The 20,697-nt window shown below is 37.3% G+C and overlaps 1 protein-coding gene across 1 annotated transcript in view; it reads right to left on the reverse strand.

Annotated features, from left to right (window-relative positions):
* Positions 1-985: 985 nt before the first annotated feature.
* The window catches only part of CCDC28A (coiled-coil domain containing 28A), a 42,773-nt gene continuing 23,061 nt past the window's right edge, over positions 986-20,697 (reverse strand). The window contains exons 2-6 of the mRNA XM_053710663.1: positions 15,191-15,386; positions 14,932-15,092; positions 9,753-9,907; positions 9,463-9,485; positions 986-2,364 (exon numbers count right to left, since the gene is read on the reverse strand). Of these exons, the coding sequence (XP_053566638.1) occupies positions 2,310-2,364; positions 9,463-9,485; positions 9,753-9,907; positions 14,932-15,092; positions 15,191-15,348 (552 nt within the window). The 5' untranslated portion in view covers positions 15,349-15,386 and the 3' untranslated portion in view covers positions 986-2,309. The remainder of the gene's footprint in view (positions 2,365-9,462; positions 9,486-9,752; positions 9,908-14,931; positions 15,093-15,190; positions 15,387-20,697) is intronic.

The following is a 20,697-nucleotide window of genomic DNA, read 5'->3' on the forward strand; positions in this document are numbered from 1 at the left end:
ACATGGAGTGCCATGTAGGACCGCCCCTGCACCATAGAGAAAACGAGCCAAAAAAAAAAAAAGGCTGCTCTGATCTACACCTGACTGTTCCACATTGCTAGAGCCTCATCTCACACATGAAGCAGCGCTAAACACAAGATATTATGTATAAATCCCCCCCTGTTCAATAATCCCCTTTCCAGGGATATTAACCCTTGATTCTATACAGATAAAAGGAGACACACTGTGACCCTGTCTTCTTGCGTTATCATAGGTGTATAAATGAAACGATCTTACCAGAATCTATGCCGTGGAACAGGAACACGGCCCTTCAAGTGTGACAGGTTAGTAGCATTGCTCCTGACATGGACTTGAGTGCATAAAGCAGGCAGCGAAACTCGTCAACGCGGATTGCTTAAGGAGCTGTTAATCTGAGTCGGGATGGTTTCGCAGAAAGATTCTCAATGCATCTCTGGACTTTAACTTTCACCCATGCTCTCACTGAGAGGCTGACAGGACTACTTAAAACTAAAGTCCCATTTCGAAGTTACCCTCCATAAGAGACTACTCCAAATCTTCCGACACTTCTCTGTCAACCTCCTGTGATGAAAGGCGAAGAATGACTTGGGGATGAGGGGAGTGGGGGCGGTATTTAAGTCTTTGGCTGGGGTGTCTTTGCCTCCTTCTGGAGGCCAGGTTCTTAATTCCCACAAGTAATAAATGAAGCAGTGGACTCTCCTCCCATTAAGATGGAAATTGATAATAGGAGTAAATTAGAAAGTTGCTTAAAATTGCATGTTCTATCTGAATCACGAAAGAAAAAAAAATTGGGTTTTGTATCCCTTTAATTCTGCATGCTCATCGCAGACATGGCTATTTCTTCAGCTATTATTGTATAGACATATTCATTTGTAATGTTGTTAGCTTATGTTCATATACACATACACACACACACACACACACACACACACACACACACACTGATAAATTGTGCACATAAAAGAAGTGTTAGACAAATTATAATATTTATTTGGCCATAACAGATTACAAACACAGATGAGCAGAATTTCACCAAGTTAGTTTGCTGGTATTATGCACACATATTTAATGCATAACCATATTTACTCAAATTAAACAATTTAAAAATTCACCTTTAAGCAAAGGCAATGACATAAATAAACGTTTTTGCATATATAAGCTACAAACAATGGATGCATAGCATTTTGTGTAAACCAAAATAGCTCTGTCCACAGGTACGTAACAATATTAAAATGTATAAAAATACAATAGCATTTTGATTGTCAACATGTAAACAATTACGATAAAGAGGTTGAGTGAACTGCTTGTCTCAATACTTAACATTGACGCAACTGCGCACTGTGGAGGAAAGAAAGCAAACAGCAATAAGAGCAATTGTGAGACATCACATATAAGGCAGGCTTATTTAGAAGCCTTTTGGAAATATCTGCATATGCAAAATACAAAGAAATACCACAAAAACAAGGGAATGAGATATTGTAACCTTACAGAAGTAAATATTTCTGGTTTGGATTTCAGAATGATCAAGTACGGTAGTAGCTTATTATAAAAAGGAGATTTACGTATTTCATTTACTCTGCACTATACGTTTTAAACTTCTGCACCATTAACAGGTCTTATTAATCCCATTTTACAACTTGTATTGAAGACACCAGCCTGGTAAGAAAAAAAACAACAACCAAATAATATGAACTAACCAATTGGAAGTATAGTTCTTCAAACAATTCAATAGTAGAAGCAAAGGTTTAGTTACACTCAAGCAACTTTATACACTTCATGCACGAGAGAAGTAAAAATTGATCTGCATACTTGTTAAAAATCATAAAGTCAGACTGAGTTAACATATAGATAACACGTTATTTTAAAAAAATGGAAATATTTGTATATACAGGGAACTGAAAAGTCAGCAAGTCAGTCAAGCGTTTTTTTTTATTCACCACAAAAATAATTTAAGCAAAGGAATGAGATATTGTAACCTTTTGTAGTAAAGGCCCTTGGTCTGGATTTGAGAATGATCAAATTATGAGGTAACTCCTAAAATTCACATTTAATTTACTGTGCAATCCACTTTTTTGGACTTTTGCATTGTATTACATTTCACATCCCAAACTTTAATGGCGTTAGTCTGGTATTAAAAATGCCCAGTTCCAAATGTATGAAACAAATATTTTACAACATGATATACAGATACCTCAAACTGATACAGTCAGAAAACACTTTCGAATTTAACACCTTGATCAAAACATTAGTTGCACACATTTAACAGATGTCTTCGCCAGAAACTCATTTCTTCAGTTGTCTGTTGTTTTTGGAATATCCTGGGCATCTGCAAGGTGCAGTTTTTGTCTGACAGGTGTTGTCAAGGTTTAACAGTTTTACTATATTGAAACTGAAATACAGTCATTATGAGAATCATTCTAAGGTGTGTATAAATAGTATTATTATATAATATAGATTATTATTATTATTATTATAATAATCACTATCCGCCATGAACCCCCTTAGAATGTAAGCCTAAGAGCCCAACTGCTTGCAGATCACATTCACAAAAGCTGACTACAACAGTGCGACTCTAGACAGGGCCCTCTACCCATTTGATCCCTATAACTGCTACCGCTTATGTTTATAGCACTGTGGAATCTGCACTCTACAAATAACCGATAATAATAATAATAATAATAACAGGGCTACAACTAACGATTATTTTTATAATTGATTAACAGGCAGATTATTTGACTAACCGGATAAAAAAAAAAAAAAAAAATCCCTATATTTAAAATAAAATGCACAACCAAGGTGGGATATTTATCTTTGTTAACCCTCCACCAATGCAAGGGGCCTCTTAAAGTAATCCTGGACTTCATTCTAACAATCATTTCTTGAATTTTTATATGCAATGGTAAATAACTATAGCTATAAGGTTAGGAAAAAAATATCTAGTCCGCTCTTAAAATAACAGATATATACTTATAGACGTAGAAACTGGTACATATTACAATTAATTAAAAATATTAAAAAAAAACATAATTTATGTAAGAACTTACCTGATAAAATTATTTATTTCATAATGGCAAGAGTCCATGAGCTACTGACGTATGGGATATACATTCCTACCAGGAGGGGGCAATGTTTCCCAAACCTCAAAATGCCTATAAATACACCTCCCACCACACACATACTTCAATTTAACGTATAGCCAAGTAGTGAGGTGTAAAAAAAGAATACAAAAAAAGAGGAACTGGAAAATAACATTGTGCTTTTATACAAAAAAAAATATAACCACCAAAAACAGGGTGCGCCTCATGGACTCTTGCCATTATGAAAGAAATGAATTTATCAGGTAAGTTCTTACATAAATTATGTTTTCTTTCATGTAAATGGCAAGAGTCCATAAACTAGTGACGTATGGGATAAAATTCCCAAGATGTGGAAGTCCACAGAAGAGTCCCTAGAGAGGGAGAGATAAAATAAAAACAGCAATTTCCGTTGAGAAATTAAATCCAAAAAATAAGTTCTTCTTATAAACAGAAGAATCAAACAGACAGCTGCCCTTAAGAACTTTTCTACCAAAGACTGCTTCAGAAGAAGCAAATACATCGAAATGGTAAAATTTAGTAAATGTATGCAAAGAAGACCAAGTTGCTGCTTTGCAAATCTGACCAACTGAAGCTTCATTCTTAAAAGCTGAAGAAGTGGCAACTGAACTAATAGAATGAGCTGTAATTCTCTGAGGCGGAGACTATCCCGCCTCCAAATAAGCCTTGTGAATCAAAAGCTTTAACCAAGATGCCAAAGAAATGGCAGAGGCTTTCTGACCTTTCCTAGAATCAGAAAAGACAACAAATAGACTAGAAGTCTTCCTGAAATCCTTAGTAGCCTCAACATAGTATTTCAAAACCCTTACCACATCCAAAGAGTGTAACGATTTTTCAAGCGAATTCTTAGGATTCGGACACAAGGAAGAAACAACAATTTCCCTACTAATGTTGTTAGAATTCACAACCTTAGGAAGAAATTTAAACAAAGTCCGCAAAACAGCTTTATCCTGATGGAAAAAAAAATCAGAAAAGGAGACTCACAAGAGAGAGCAGACAATTCAGAAACTCTTCTAGCAGAAGAGATAGCCAAAAGGAACAATACTTTCCAAGAAAGTAATAATATCCAAAGAATGCATAGGCTCAATAGGAGGAGCCTGCAAAACCTTCAAAACCAAATTAAGACTCCATGGAGGAGAGTTTGATTTAATAACAGGCTTGATACGGACCAAAGTCGGAACAGAACAGTGAATATCAGGAAGCTTAGCAATCTTTCTATGAAATAAAACAGAAAGAGCAGAGATTTGTCCCTTCAAAGTACTTGCAGACAAACCTTTATCCAAACCGTCCTGAAGAAACTGTAAAATTCTAGGAATTCTAAAAGAACGCCAAGAGAATTTATGAGAAGAACACCATGAAATATAGGTTTTCCAAACCCGATAATAAATCTTCATTGAAACAGACTTACAAGCCTGCAACATAGTGTTGATCACTGAGTCAGAGAAACCTCTATGACTAAGCACTAAACATTAAATTTCCATACCTTCAAATTTAATGATTTGAGATCCTGATGGAAAAACAGCCCTTGAGACAGAAGGTCTGGCCTTAAAGGAAGTGACCAAGGTTGACAACTAGGCATCTGGACAAGAATCCGCATACCAAAACCTGTGAAGCCATGCTGTGGTGCTATCAGAAACACATGCGATTGTTCCATTATGATCTTGGAGCTCACCCTTGGAAGAAGAACAAGAGGCAGAAAAATATAAGCAAGTTGGTAAGACCAAGGAACTGCTAACGCATCCACCATCTCCACATGAGGATCCCTGGACCTGGAAAGGTATCTGGGAAGTTTCCTGTTTAGATGGGAAGCCATCTGATCTATTTCTGGAAGACCCCACATCTGTACAATCTGAAAAAACACATCTGGATGGAGGGACCACTCCCCGGATGTAAAGTCTGACGGCTGAGATAATTCGCTTCCCAATTGTCTACACCTGGGATATGAATCGCAGAAATTAGACAGGAGTTGGATTTCGCCAAAGAAGGTATCCGTGATACTTCTTTCATTGCTAAAGAACTGCGAGTCCCTCCCTAATGACTGACATATGCCACAGTTGTGATATTGTCTGTCTGAAAGCAAATGAAAAGTTCTCTCTTTAATAGAGGCCAAACCTGAAGAGCCCGGAAAATAGCACAGAGTTCTAAGATACTGATTGGTAACCTTGCCTCTAGAGGATTTCAAACCCCTTGTGCTGTCAGAGACCCCAGACAGCTCCCCAACCTGAAAGACTTGCATCTGTTGAGACTACAGTCCAGAAAGGACAAACAAAAGAGGCCCCTTAAATAATATGATGATGGTCTAACCACCAAGTCAGAGAGAGTAGAATTCTGGGATTTAAGAATATCAATTGTGATATCCGAGTATAATCTCTGCACCATTGATTCAGCATGCAAAGCTGCAAAGGTCTCATATGAAAACGAGCAAAGGGGATTGCGTCCGATGCTGCAGTCATGAGACCTAAAACTTCCATGCACATAGCCACTGAAGGGAATGATCGAGACTGAAGGTTTCGACAGGCTGAAACCAATTTCATTAGTCTCTTGTCTGTTAAAGACAGTCATAGACACTGAATCTATCTGGAAACCTAAAAAGGTGACACTTTGCTGAGGAATCAAGAAACTCTTTGGTAAATTGATCCTTCAATGATGTCTTTGAAGAAACAACACTAAATGAAAAGATTGAGCCAGTACCAAGATATCGTCCAAATAAGGAAACACTGCAATACACTGCTCTCTGATTACAGATAAAAGGGCACCGAGAACCTTTGAAAAGATTCTTGGAGCTGTTGCTAGGCCAAATGGAAGAGCGACAAATAGGTAATGCTTGTCTAGAAAAGAGACTCTCAGAAACCGATAGTGATCTGGATGAATCGGAATGTGAAGATAACATCCTGTAAGTCTATTGTGGACATGTAATAACCTTGCAGATCAAAAGGCAGAATAGTCCTTATAGTCACCATCTTGAAAGTTGAAACCCTTACAAAATGATTCAAAAACTTCAGATCCAGAACTGGTGTGAATGAATTTTTATTTTTTTGGGACAATGAATAGATTTGAATAAAAACCCAAACCCTGTTCCTGAAGCGGAACTGGTATAAATCACCCCTGAAAGCTCCAGATCTGAAACACACTTCAGAAAAGCCTGAGCTTTCACAAGATTTGTTGGAACATGAGAGAGAAAGAATCTTCTCACAGGAAGTCTTATTCTGAAACCTATTTGATACCCTTGAGAGACAATGCTCTGAATCCACCGATTCTGAACAGAATCTGCTTGAATGTTTTGAAGTGATTTCAATCTCTCCCCCATCAGTTGAATTGGATTGAGGGCCGCAACTTCATGCAGTCTTGGGGGATGGCTTTGGCTTTCTATAAGGCTTGGATTTATTCCAACTTGAAGATGGCTTCCAATTGGAACCAGAGTCCTTAGGGGAAGGAGTGGTTTTCTGTTCTCTATTCTGACGGAAGGAACGAAACTGATTAGAAGCTTTAGATTTACCCTTAGACTTTTTATCTTGGGGCAAGAAAACTCCCTTCCTCCCAGCGATAGTGAAAATAATAGAATCCAACTGAGAACCAAATAAATTATTACCCTTAGATACCATGTCAGCGTTCCATATTTAAGCCATAAAGCTCTTCTAGCTAAAATAGCTAAAGACACAGATTTAACATCAATCTTGATGATATCAAAAATAGCATCACAGATAAAATGATTAGCATGTTGAAGCAAACGAACAATGCTAGACAAATCAGGATCTGTTTCCTGATGTGCTATGCTATGCAACCTAAAAGTTGATGCTGCCGCAACATCAGCCATAGAAATGGCAGGCCTGAGAATATAGCCAGGAAGTAAATAAGCTTTCTTTAGATAAGATTCAATCTTCCTATCTAAAGGATCATTAAAATAAGTACTATCTTCCGTAGGAATAGTAGTACATTTGGCAAGAGTAGAAATAGCCCCATCAACCTTAGGGACTTTTCCCCAAAACTCCAAATTAGCCACTGGTAAAGGATATAACTTCTTAAACCTAGAAGAAGGATTAAAAGAAGCACCAGGGTTAGACCATTCCTTAGCAATCACATCAGAAACCGCATCTGGAACAGGAAAAACCTCAGGAGTAATCACAGGAGGTTTAAAAACAGAAAGTAAACGTTTACTGGTTTTGTTATCAAGAGGATCAGACTCCTCAATACCCAAAGTAACCAATACTAACAAAGACTGAATATATTCAATCTTAAAAAGATAAGAAGATTTATCAATTTCAATGTCTGAAGTAGGATCTTCTGAACCAGAGAGATCTTCTTCAGAGGAGGATATTTCAGTATGTTGTTGGTCATTACAAATTTCATCAGAAGTTTTAAAAGACATTTTACGTTTATTAGAAGGTGGAATAGCAGACATAGCCTTCTGTATTGCATCAGCAATATAATGTTTCATATCAACAGGGATATCATGTACATAAGATGTTGATGAAACAAAAGACGCTGTACTAGTACTAATAGAAACATTATCGGCATGCAAAAGCTTATCATGACAACTGTTACATAATATAGCCAGAAATATAATCTCAGCTTGCTTACAACAGAAACACTTAGCTTTGGTAGAACTGTGTTCAGGCAGCATGGTTCCTACAGTAGCATCTGAGACAGGATCAGACTGAGACATCTTGCAAAATGTAAAAGAAAAAATAACATTTAAACTAAATATCCAATTTCCTCATATAGCAGTTTCAGGAATGGTGAAAAATGCATATGCTAAATAGGCAGAAAAGCAAACAGCATAGACCTCTAGAATATAAAGAGAGCAGGGAGTATAACGGAAGTGGGGTAATATAACTAAAAAAATATTTGGCGCCAAGTATGACGCAAAGTGACATTTTTTTGGCGCCAATCAACATCCGGAAACGATGCAACTCGCGTCATAACAAGCGCAACTTTGCGCCAAACACCCTAACATCAAAGACGCAGGAAATTACAAAACTTGCGACAATATAGACGCAAATTTGCGGAAATTTTTTTTGCAACAAAAATGACAATAAATAACAGCATTTTGCTCCCTCGCAATCCTAGATTTGACCGCAAAATTTAAGGAAAAACAAGTCAAAAATTGGAAAAAAGAAGACTAAATACCAGATAAGAAAATATTAAAAAATAACTTCCTAAAGCATGATTCCCATACTGAAACTGTTAGACTGCAAAGGGATATACACATAGACCTGACTCATGGCAAATATAAGCAAATACATATTTAAAACTTTATATTAATACATAAAGTGCACTTGCTGATTGGTGGCTACATTTGGCCAAAAATCAGCAAGCACTACCCAGGTTCTGAACCAAAGATGGGCCGGCTCGTAAGCTTACATTCCTGCTTTTTAAAATAAAGTTACAAACAGAACAAAAAGAAAAATGATAATAGGAGTAAATTAGAAAGTTGCTTAAAATTGTGTGCTCCATCTGAATCATAAATGAAAACATTTGGGTTCAGTATCCTTTTAATACACTTTTTACCTCTGTGATTAACTTGTATCTATGCCTCTACAAACTGTCCCCTTATTCAGTTTTTTTGATAGACTTGCATTTTAGCCAATCAGTGATGACTCATTAATAACTCCACAGAAGTGAGCACAATGTTATCTATATGGCACACATGAACTAGCACTGTCTAGCTGTGAAAAACTGAAAAATGCACTGAGATAAGAGGTGGCCTTCAAGGGCTTAGAAAGTGGCATGTGGGCCTACCTAGATTTAGCTTTCAACAAAGAATACCAAAAGAACAAAGCAAATCTGATGATAAAATTGGAACGTTGTTTTAAAAATTGCATGCCAATTTCCTTTCCTAAATACGCAAATATGTATGTAGTTACTTTTTGTATTTTTAAAGTGATGGTAAACAATCACTATCCTCTATGCAACATGTGAATAACGCTGTCCCTCTGCCCATCTATGTTTTTTTTGGGTCACATTATTCGATCCTCGAATCATTAGCACGTCCACGTGGCAACGTTCAATGTTCCTCATACGCCACTTACTCGTATAGCTTGAAGGCAGAAAGCCCAGAGAATTACGTAGGAAGTGGGTGGGACCGCTCTCTACCTCTCATAGTTCAGAAAGCGAATATATGTATGTATACACACACACACATATATATATATATATATATATATATATATATATATATATATACATATACACACACACATATATATATATATATATATATATATATATATATATATATATATATATATATATATATACATATACATATACACACACACACATATATATATATATATATATATATATATATATATATATATAATAAATTTAAGTTTAATAAAAAGGATACATTGAAGTATTAAGTTCTTCCAACTGCAAAAAAACACAAAATATTTTAGTACATAGCATCTAAATATGTAAATGAAAGACCATAAAGCATCTATTTATTTACCTGCAGACTAAATAGAAAATGGTCTGCTTTTATAGTATTTGTTTCTATCTATACAAGTTTTACTTAGTTAATTTTCAGTCAATGAACTTGTTGTATTCCCTATTACTGTCTCTTTTACTGGCTTTCTAACCTTCCTATTCTCCGGGCCTTATTCTCCCATACTTTCTATAGCCCTATGGCAAACTTACATCAGATAGCAATCTGTCAAGGTTAGAATCACTGGCTAGCTTCCGTTTGTCTTCTGGAAGTTCCTCCAGCTCCCCATAGAGCTCTAAGTGTAAGCGGGCAAGTTTTTCCTGCATTGCACGGACATGTTCCATCTGCTCAATAGAACACTCATTCCCTAAAGAAAGCATAGAAATCACATAAGAACACCAGCTATACAGTGATAAGCATCCAGCATCATTAAAAGGTACACATATATGACCACCAGGTTCTTAAAAGGGGCCATTTGGTCGTTTTTGGACCCCCAGCAAAATGTTTAGATCTTGTTTGTGGAAGTGAGTGTTTAACCGGGTAAAAAGGGACTGTAGAGGAAGTGCAAGTAATTTGTGGGGTAAAGTAGGATATATTTTCTGCAAATGACTAAATAAACAAGGGGATATAATGGTACCATAAAACATCATACAATTGTCATTTTAGTTCAAGTTTGTAGTTAACAGGGTATGAAAGTGATTCATTAACTTAACAGGATACTACAGTGGAAGAAGAACATGCTCTAATTCGTTACAGCATGTAATTTTAGCATTACTGACCCTGCAAGTCTATGTGTTTAACCCCTGCAAATTTAGTTAAACGTACAGTTAAACTACTGTTAGAGAGCCACAGAAAATTGCTGGCTCCCAGCATACACAGCCAGTAAACCAAGCAGCAGTTACGCATGATTTTAGTTTAAAAAAAAAAAAAAGTTTCTATTTTGCCAAACACACACTTAAAAGTTTTCCTTTTGCTAGGAAAAAAAAACAGCAAAGTACTTAAAGAACCATTCAATACAGTAGAATTCCATATTCAACACATGCATAATAAAAAGACAATGCAATAACATTTACTTGATTTTTAGTCACGTATATATATATTTTTTCAAACAAAGACACACTGTTGCAAAAACTGTGCTTTTGAGCCATAAGACATGTAACAACTTCCAGCTGTGTGCAACCAAAACAAACTGTTATATTTTTGCAAATTGGTTTGTAGTCTCATATGTATCGTTGCCACAACCTAGTTTTCTACAGGAATCAAATTGTTGCAAAGTTCTTACCGGTAACACTCTAATATCAGGGTACAAGTAGAGTGTTAACTGTGTATGTTTTTTCGGCTGAGTGAGTTTTACACATACATATTTGGGTATTATATTTTCTCCTTTGTAGGTAAATATACTTTCAAATAACCTCCAAAAGCTTTCAGTATTCCAGTATATTATATTGTATCATGGGTAAATGACATGAGCATGTATATTGGTGGTCTTGAGCTAACTTTATGCAGCGGTGAAAACATCAACCCAGGTTACTCACGGTTATCCGGCCCCACTCTGCGGGTAGTTAGAAAGTGTCCAGGCACTCCTCCTTCTCACCAGACAGCCGTTATCCAGTATAGAACTAGTAGCTTAAAAGATCTCCGCGGTGTATCTCACACACCAAAAAGGATCCAATCTTACCACAATTGCGAAGAAATAAGCATTCACAGACCGAGCTAAATCAACACTGTGTATTTATTACATCGAAAAAACAAAGGTTCCACCACTCCATGTTAACGTTTCCTTTTAGTTCTTTGTCATGTTTATCATGTGACAGCTGTTAGCCAATCACAGACTAATAAGTGCATAGAAGCAGTGAACGTTTTGCTTTTCAACAAAGGATGAAGTAAATTTAATAAAAGAAGTACATTTGCTTTTTTTTTCTTTTTTTTTATTACATACTCCATCCAAATCAAGTTAGTTTCTAATTTTCCCTGTCATGCCCCTTTAATTAAAGGAACACTAAATTCAAAATAAAACTCTTAAAACTGCATGATCTATCTGAATCATGAAACTTCCTAATTTACCTCCATTATCTTTTTATTTGCAGACTTTCTGAGGCACCATTTTCTACTAAGCATGTGCAAGAGTTCACTGTGAATACATATATGAGTCTGTGATTGGCTAATAGCTGTCACATGATACAGGGAGCTGGAAAATTGAAATCTGTCAAAAAAAAATTATACTATTTATTAAAAATAGAGTAGGTGCTATTGCATTGTCTTTTTATTACTCACATGTTGATTATGCAATTCTACTGTATTTAATGGTCCTTTAGGCTGAGTTTTCTAGCCCTGCTCTTTCATCCAGCTTGTCTTTCTTCTCATTAACAGAGCTTTGCTTAAAGGGACAGTCTACAATAGAATTGTTATTGTTTTAAAAGATAGATAATCCCTTTATTACCCATTACCCAGTTTTGCATAACCAACACAGTTATATTAATACACTTTTTACCTCTGTGATTACCTTGTATCTAAGCATCTTCTGAAAGCCCCCTGATCACATGACTGTGACTATTTAAAATCTATTGAGTTGCATTTAGTACTGTGTTGTGCTAACTCTTAAATAACTTCAACACGTGAACACAATGTTATCTATATAACGTGAACACAATGTTATCTATATGGCCCACATGAACTATCAGTCTCCTGTTGTGAAAAACTAATAAAAAAAGCATGTGATAAGAAGCGGACTATAGTGACTTAGAAACAGGCAGAAATTTAGAGGTTTAAATGCTATAAAGTATATTAATATAACAATGTTGGTTGTGCAAAGCTGGGGAATGGATATAAAAGGCGTTATCTATCTTTTTAACCCCTTAACGACCAACAACGTATGGGGTACGTCCTGCAAAAAAATGCAGTTAATGACCAAGGACGTACCCCGTACGTCGTTGGTCTTTGAAAGCAGTGGAAGCGATCCTGATCACTTCCAACTGCTTTCATGTTATAGCAGTGATGCCTCGATATTGAGGCATCCTGCTATAACATTTTTTAGCCGTCCGATGCAGAGAGAGCCACCCTGTGGCCCTCTCTGCATCGGCCATTGATGGCCATGTTCGTTGGTGGGTGGGAGCTTACCCAGGGAGGCGGGTGGGTGGCCATCGGTGGGAAGGGGGGCGGGATCGAGTGCGGGTGCGCGCGCGTGCACGGGAGTGGGTGCGCGCGCGGGCGGGTGGGAACCTACACTATGGAACAATGGTGGGAGCACAAGGTGGTACTCGGTGGGAGTGAGGGTGGGCATTTAAAAAATATTTAGCATATCTGGCAGGGGTTGGGGGGTTGAGGGAGGGCAGCTACACTACAGAAAATAGTATTTTTTTAAAAATAAATAAAAATAACCATATTTGATTTCAAACTGGGCACTGGCAGACAGCTGCCAGTACCCAATATGGCGCAATAAGGCAGAGAGAGGGGGGGTTAGAGAGCTGTTTGGGGGGGGGATCAGGGAGGTTGGGGGCTAAGGGAGGATACTACAGAACAGAATTATTATTTAACCCCCCCCCCCCAAAAAAAACCCCTCTTATTTTAGTACTGGCAGACTTACTGCCAGTACTTAAGATGGCGGGGACAATTGTGGGGTGGGGGAGGGAAGAGAGCTGTTTGGGAGGGATCTGGGGGTGTGATGTGTCATGTGGGAGGTTGATACCTACACTAAAGCTAAAATTAACCCTGCAATCTCCCTAAAAGCTCCCTAATTAACCCCTTCACTGCTGGGCATTATACACGTATGGTGCGCAGCGGCATTTAGCTGCCTTCTAATTACCAAAAAGCAAAGCCAAAGCCATATATGTCTGCTATTTCTGAACAAAGGGGATCCCAGAGAAGCTTTTACAACCATTTATGCCATAATTGCACAAGCTGTTTGTAAATAATTTTAGTGAGAAACCTAAAATTGGGAAAATTTTACGTTTTATTTTTATTTGTTCGCATTTGGCGGTGAAATGGTAGCATGAAATATACCAAAATGGGCCTAGATCAATACTTTGGGTTGTCTACTACACTACACTAAAGCTAAAATTAAAACTACAAGCTCCCTACATGCTCCCTAATTAACCCCTTCACTGCTGGGCATAATACACGTGTGGTGCGCAGCGGCATTTAGCGGCCTTCTAAATACCAAAAAGCGATGCCAAAGCCATATATGTCTGCTATTTTTTAACAAAGGGGATCCCAGAGAAACATTTACAACCATGTATGCCATAATTGCACAAGTTGTTTGTAAATAATTTCAATGAGAAACCTAAAGTTTGTGAAAACATTTGTGAAAAAGTGAACATTTTTTTTTATTTGATCGCATTTGGTAGTGAAATGGTGGCATGAAATATACTAAAATGGGCCTAGATCAATACTTTGGGATGTCTTCTAAAAAAATATATATACATGTCAAGGGATATTCAGGGATTCCAGACAGATATCAGTGTCCCAATGTAACTAGCGCTAATTTTGAAAAAAAGTGGTTTGGAAATAGCAAAGTGCTACTTGTATTTATTGCCCTATAACTTGCAAAAAAAGCAAAGAACGTGTAAACATTGGGTATTTCTAAACTCAGGACAAAATTTAGAAACTATTTAGCATGGGTGTTTTTTGGTGGTTGTAGATGTGTAACAGATTTTGGGGGTCAAAGTTAGAAAACTGCGTTTTTTTCCATTTTTTCCTCATATTTTATAATTTTTTTTATAGTAAATTATAAGATATGATGAAAATAATGGTATCTTTAGAAAGCCCATTTAATGGCGAGAAAAACGGTATATAATATGTGTGGGTACAGTAAATGAGTAAGAGGAAAATTACAGCTAAACACAAACACCGCAGAAATGTAAAAATAGCCTTGGTCCCAAACGGACAGAAAATGGAAAAGTGCTGTGGTCATTAAGGGGTTAAGCAATAACAATTTTTGTGTAGACTGTCCCTTTAAACAAAAAACAGAGACTGCATCAACCGAACCACAGGCTCAGTACCATATCCCTTACTAGCTACAAGGAGGAAAGCTGTGTAGAATAGAAAAATATCCTGAGGTTGCAAGATTAGATCAGAAGACTGCATCAGCTGAGTCAAGCAGCCTTTACAGTATCTCTGATTGGCTACAAGAAACAAAGCTATGGACTGCATCAGCTGAGTCTAGCAGCCTTTACAGTATCTCTGATTGGCTACAAGAAACAAAGCTATGGACTGCATCAGCTGAGTCTAGCAGCCTTTACAGTATCTCTGATTGGCTACAAGAAACAAAGCTATGGACTGCATCAGCTGAGTCAAGCAGCATTTACAGTATCCCTGATTGGCTACAAGAAACAAAGCTATGTAGATTAAAAAAAGGGGGCAAGATATGATTAGTATACAAAGAAATCTAATTACCAAAAGCTTGAAGCTTTCCCGAGTGGAAGTCATTAAGCAGACTAAGGAGACCCTTCTCCATCTCCTGAACATCAGACACGTCCGTAAGGAAAGAGTGCTGATTGGCTGCTGTAGAAGCTCCTTTGCTTTCACTTTGCGACTTTGATTTCTCCTTGATAACTCTTCCATTAAATACAAGAATTTGAACAACATTTATTCATTAGGACGTAAAAATGATTTTACAGGCAAAATACTTCAGATATAAATAAGATGCACTCACCTTTTTAGCTTTGGTTTTTGCCCAGCTGGCTGTGAGACAACATTTGTAAAGCCAGTACTTTTACTAAGTGGCACAGAATTTTTCTTCGTATTTGTAAGTGGCGGAGGGTGGCTTGTAGAGGACTTTGGACTCCTCCTTTTCATTTTCCGCTCATCCATTTAAGCCAAAACTGGTTAGATTCCCAACTCATTCAAACCTTTGGGAGGAAAATAAATAACCAGTGAACACATTTATTCCTTTTACTGTGTATGCAGTTCTCCATATAACTACACGGTTTGTGGCAACAAATAGTTAAAGATAGCTCTGATCTGGTAATGTAACACATGCCTGGTGCTAAACTAGGACACTGAGCCAATTAGGAATAGCATATGTACATAGTTGGCAATCACCATCCGTGTTAGCCTCAAATCAGTGGTGTATTGTCGATTCAGACCTAACTTTAAATATGTGTTTAACCCTTTTGTTTGGGTTGACCATAGATACTGGAAATCAATCAATCAATAAGAAAATGCTTTATGAATTTTTGTTCTTGCAGCTTTATGCCCCCCCTCAAGCATTCTATTCTGTCATTTTAATAGGACATGAATATCTAGATTGTAAGTTCCCACGGGAATAGGGCCCTCAATTCCCCCTGTATTTGTCTGAAAATGTTTGTCTTTTATCGTATTGTTTCTCCATTGTACTGTTATCCTTGTACCCATGGGCAGCGCTGCAGAATCCGTTGGCGCTTTATAAATAAAGAATAATATATACATTAAATACAAAAAAATATAGTAAAAATACTGTTCAAACATTGAGTTTATTTAGTAGCTTAGGACTTTTTCTGCTTTCTCATCTTCTTTATGGTAGTGCAGTCATATGTTTGATGTGAATGAAGCTCCTGATATAAAATGCCAGTTTTCAAATACTTATACTCTGAAACTCTGTAGTCAGAACTGAAGTGGTAGATTGTATAGGCTATCAGCCAGTCCTGAGCTACTGTAGGACAAATACATGCTTTTGGGACATAATGAAAAGCGCAGAAGACAGAGGTATTTTAGCGATGTGACAAAGAGCACTGCTAGAGTTTCACTGCAAGTGTGTAATCAATACATATAACAATAGTGTCTTTAAAGGGAGATGAAGCCAATGTTAAACAATTTTCTATTTACTTCTATTATCAAATTTTCTTTTTACTCTTGTATCTTTTGTTTAAAAGCAGGGACGTAAGTTCAGGAGTGTGCACGTGTCTGTAGCACTATATGGCAGCAGTTTTGAAAGATTATCCATATGCAAAAACACTATACTATGGTATCACTATTTCCTGCCATTTAGTGCTCCAGATACCTACTTGTGTATCGTTTCAACAAAGAATACCACGGGAACAAAGCACATTTGATAACAGAGGTAAATTGGAAACTATTGTTAAAATTGTATTCTCTATTAATCACAAAATTAAATAAATTTGAAAACAAGTTAAATCTGTCGCCAATCCTTTTCAGAAATAGACCACAGTCTCCATTTTTGCCATTTTTTTATCACTAATACTTTAAGAATACAATTCATGATTAATATTAATACATCATGTAAAGAATTTTTAGATCTACATCTCAGTTGTGATGAGGGGGAAGTTTAAATCGGTAACACATTTTCAGAATGTAAATGCCAATACCTTAGATGCATTTAAAAATGGTTTAGATAAATTTCTGACTAGAAAAAGAATTCAGGGATATGAGTGCTCGTGTGAAATGGGTCACCTTTTTTAATGGGATTAATTTAAGCTCAACAGGAGCTTTTATTGAAAATATATTAAGATTTGTATAGGTAGGACTTGATGGACATCTTTCTTTTTTCAACCTCATCTACTATGTTACTATGTTAGCTATTTGAATAACAGTAATCATAAAAGGTTGTGGAAATAGAATATACCACAAAATTAGTGAGCAGGGCCTCCACTAGAAATGTTGGGGCCCTTACTAACCTACTAAACCGTTGGTTCGGGCCCCCACGCCATCTTTTGACCTTTATAGTTTTTGGCCAAGTGAATAAAATGTGTGCCCACTTTATACTTGAGTGTAGTCAAATTGTTGTTGTAAAGGTAGTAACACACATACACAGAAAGACTCACAGGCATAGAAGCACTCGCACAGGAACACACATGCACAAACACAGAAAGACTCACAGGCATAGAAGCACTCACACAGAAACACACATGCACAAACACAGAAAGACTCACAGGCATAGAAGCACTCACACAGGAACACACATGCACATACACAGAAAGACTCACAGGCATAGAAGCACTCACACAGGAACAAACATGCACAAACACAGAAAGACTCACAGGCATAGAAGCACTCACACAGAAACAAACACAGAAAGACTCACAGACATAGAAGCACTCGCACAGGAACACACATGCACAAACACAGAAAGACTCACAGGCATAGAAGCACTCACACAGAAACACACAAGCACAAACACAGAAAAGACTCACAGGCATAAAAGCACTCACACAGAAACACACATGCACAACGACAGAAAGACTCACAGGCATAGAAGCACTCACACAGAAAGACTCATAGGCATAGAAGCACTCACACAGAAACACACATGCACAACGACAGAAAGACTCACAGACATAGAAGCACTCACACAGGAACACACATGCACATACAAAGAAAGACTCACAGGCATAGAAGCACTCACACAGGAACAAACATGCACAAACACAGAAAGACTCACAGGCATAGAAGCACTCGCACAGAAACATACATGCACAAACACAGAAAGACTCACAGGCATAGAAGCACTCACACAGAAACACAGAAAGACTCACAGGCATATAAGCACTCACACAGAAACACACATGCACAAACACAGAAAGACTCACAGGCATAGAAGCACTCACACAGAAAGACTCACAGGCATAGAAGCACTCACACAGAAACACAGAAAGACTCACAGGCATATAAGCAGTCACACAGAAACACACATGCACAAACACAGAAAGACTCACAGGCATAGAAGCACTCACACAGAAAGACTCACAGGCATTGAAGCATTCACACAAACACACATGCACAAACACAGAAAGACTCACAGGCATTAAAGCACTCACACAGAAACACACATGCACAAACACAGAAAGACTCACAGGTATAGAAGCACTCACACAGAAACATACATGCACAAACACAGAAAGACTCACAGGCATTAAAGCACTCACACAGAAACACACATGCACAAACACAGAAAGACTCACAGGTATAGAAGCACTCACACAGAAACATACATGCACAAACACAGAAAGACTCACAGGCATAGAAGCACTCACACAGAAACACACATGCACAAACACAGAAAGACTCACAGGCATAGAAGCACTCACACAGAAACACACACATACTACATTATGAAAAACATATTTTTTGCATTTTACTAGACTAAGAATGCACTAAAATTAAGATGCTGAACTGATTGCTTAAAATTTCAGCACATTTTTCCTGGTTCATTGAAAAATTATGACATTTTAATCCACTTAACTAATTTTAATTCACTTAACTAATAATTAAAAGGGACACTAAACCCAAATTTTTTCTTTCATGATTCAGATAGAGCATGCAATTTTAAGCAATTTTCTAATTTATTTCTATTATCTATTTTGCTTCATTCTCTTGATATTCTTTGGTGGCTGCACATAGATGCCTCATGTGATTGGTTCACCCATGTGCATTGCTATTTCTTTAACAAAGGATATCTAAAAAAAAAAAAAGCAAATTAGATAATAGAAGTAAATTGGAATGTTGTTTAAAATTGTATTTTCTACCTGAATCATAAAAGAAAACAAATGTGGGTGTAGTGTCCCTTTAAACCTTCAGTTCAACTGTGGCCCATGGATGCACCATCATGTGTATTAGATTATACTAGTAGTAAAGCCCGTATACACGGGCCATTTTCTGTAGTGCAGCAGTCCCATCCGCCCGGTCACGCCCCTGTCATGCCTGGCCACGCCCTGTCACGTCCGCGCCTGTCCGGCCATGCCCCCGCACGCATGCCTGTGTACACTGGCCATTTTCTGTAGTGCAGCGGTCCTACCGCCCTCGCTCCCGTGCAGTCAAGCCCCCACCACTCCCGCTCCTGCCTGGCCACGCTCCCATGCGCTCAACTGATGATGGCGATGGACACGTTACAAAGGCTTTTATAGTATAGATTTGAAGGTATGTAACTTTTCAAACCTTTCCTTTTTGTGTGTAGGCTATGACATAAAAGGGACGTGAAACCTAACATTTTTCTTTCATGATGCAGATAGAGCATACTATTTTAAACAACTTTTCAATTTACTTCTATTATCTAATTTGTTTTGTTCCTTTGTTGAAAATCATACGTAGGTAGGCTCAGAAGCAGCAATGCACTTACTGGGAGTTAGCAGCTGAATGGTGGCTGCACAAATATGCCTCTTGTCACTGGATCCCCTGATGTTTTCTGCTAGGTCCTAGTAGTGCATTGCTGCTCCTTCAACAAAGTATATTAAAGGGACAGTATACTATAAAATAGTTTTCCCCTTAAATGTGTTTAAAATTGCTTTTTTTACCAACTGCAGAGTAAAAAAATTATGAAAATTAGCTTTTTAAGGTTTATTTGTGTATATTAAAGCTCTGATTTTGTCTTTAGAAGCCACAACCTAATAAAATGGGTTGACCTTGTAGGTATAATTAGATCTCAATACTTTATCACATTGTGTACATATACATGCTGCTTTATCTTATATCTGTCCATAAAACATTCACCAGTACTTGGAGAAAACAATGGAAAAATCAACATTTTATTACCGTATCTCTGCTATATCCCACTGGGAGTGTAATTTCTTCTGCTGGCTGCGTTTACAAAGCTTATCTATAGCTTGGACCTGCGGCCACAAACTTTCAGAATAGGTGGGGATACCACAGGCTAAATCAACTATTTCAAATGCCGATATAAGGGTAAAGGAGCTACTTGTAAACAATTTAATACACTCCAGCAGGTAAAGTGGATCATTGGGAACAAATTAAAGGGGAGAAATATTTTGAGTAAACTGTCCCTTTAAGAGAATGACGCAAATTTGGTAATAGAAGTAAATTAATTCTGTCCCTTTAAGGTCAAGAATCCTTTCTTTACAGTATTATGTTTTATAATCATGCTACAGTTTAGTAGGACTGTATTTCTCAGCACATGGTCTCAGGAACTTTGACTAAAAGCAGAATTAGTAACTTTGTGCAGCTGTTAACCCCTGTAACTACACAATCATGTAGCTTTGCTCTCCTTTCCTGCTTCTGTGAAAATCACCTGTGACCAAGGTACCATTATCTCTATATTCCAGGCCCAGTATGTGCTTCCTTAAAAGGTATAGGAAAGTCAAAATGAAACCTGCAAGAATCAGATAGAGCATGTCGTTTTAAGACACTTTAAAATACACTATTTTCAAATGTGCTTTGTTCTCTTGATACCCCTTGTTGAAAAAGAATACACACATATCCTATACTAGTGGG

This window comes from Bombina bombina, chromosome 4, assembly GCF_027579735.1.
Source record: "Bombina bombina isolate aBomBom1 chromosome 4, aBomBom1.pri, whole genome shotgun sequence".
NCBI lineage: Eukaryota > Metazoa > Chordata > Amphibia > Anura > Bombinatoridae > Bombina > Bombina bombina.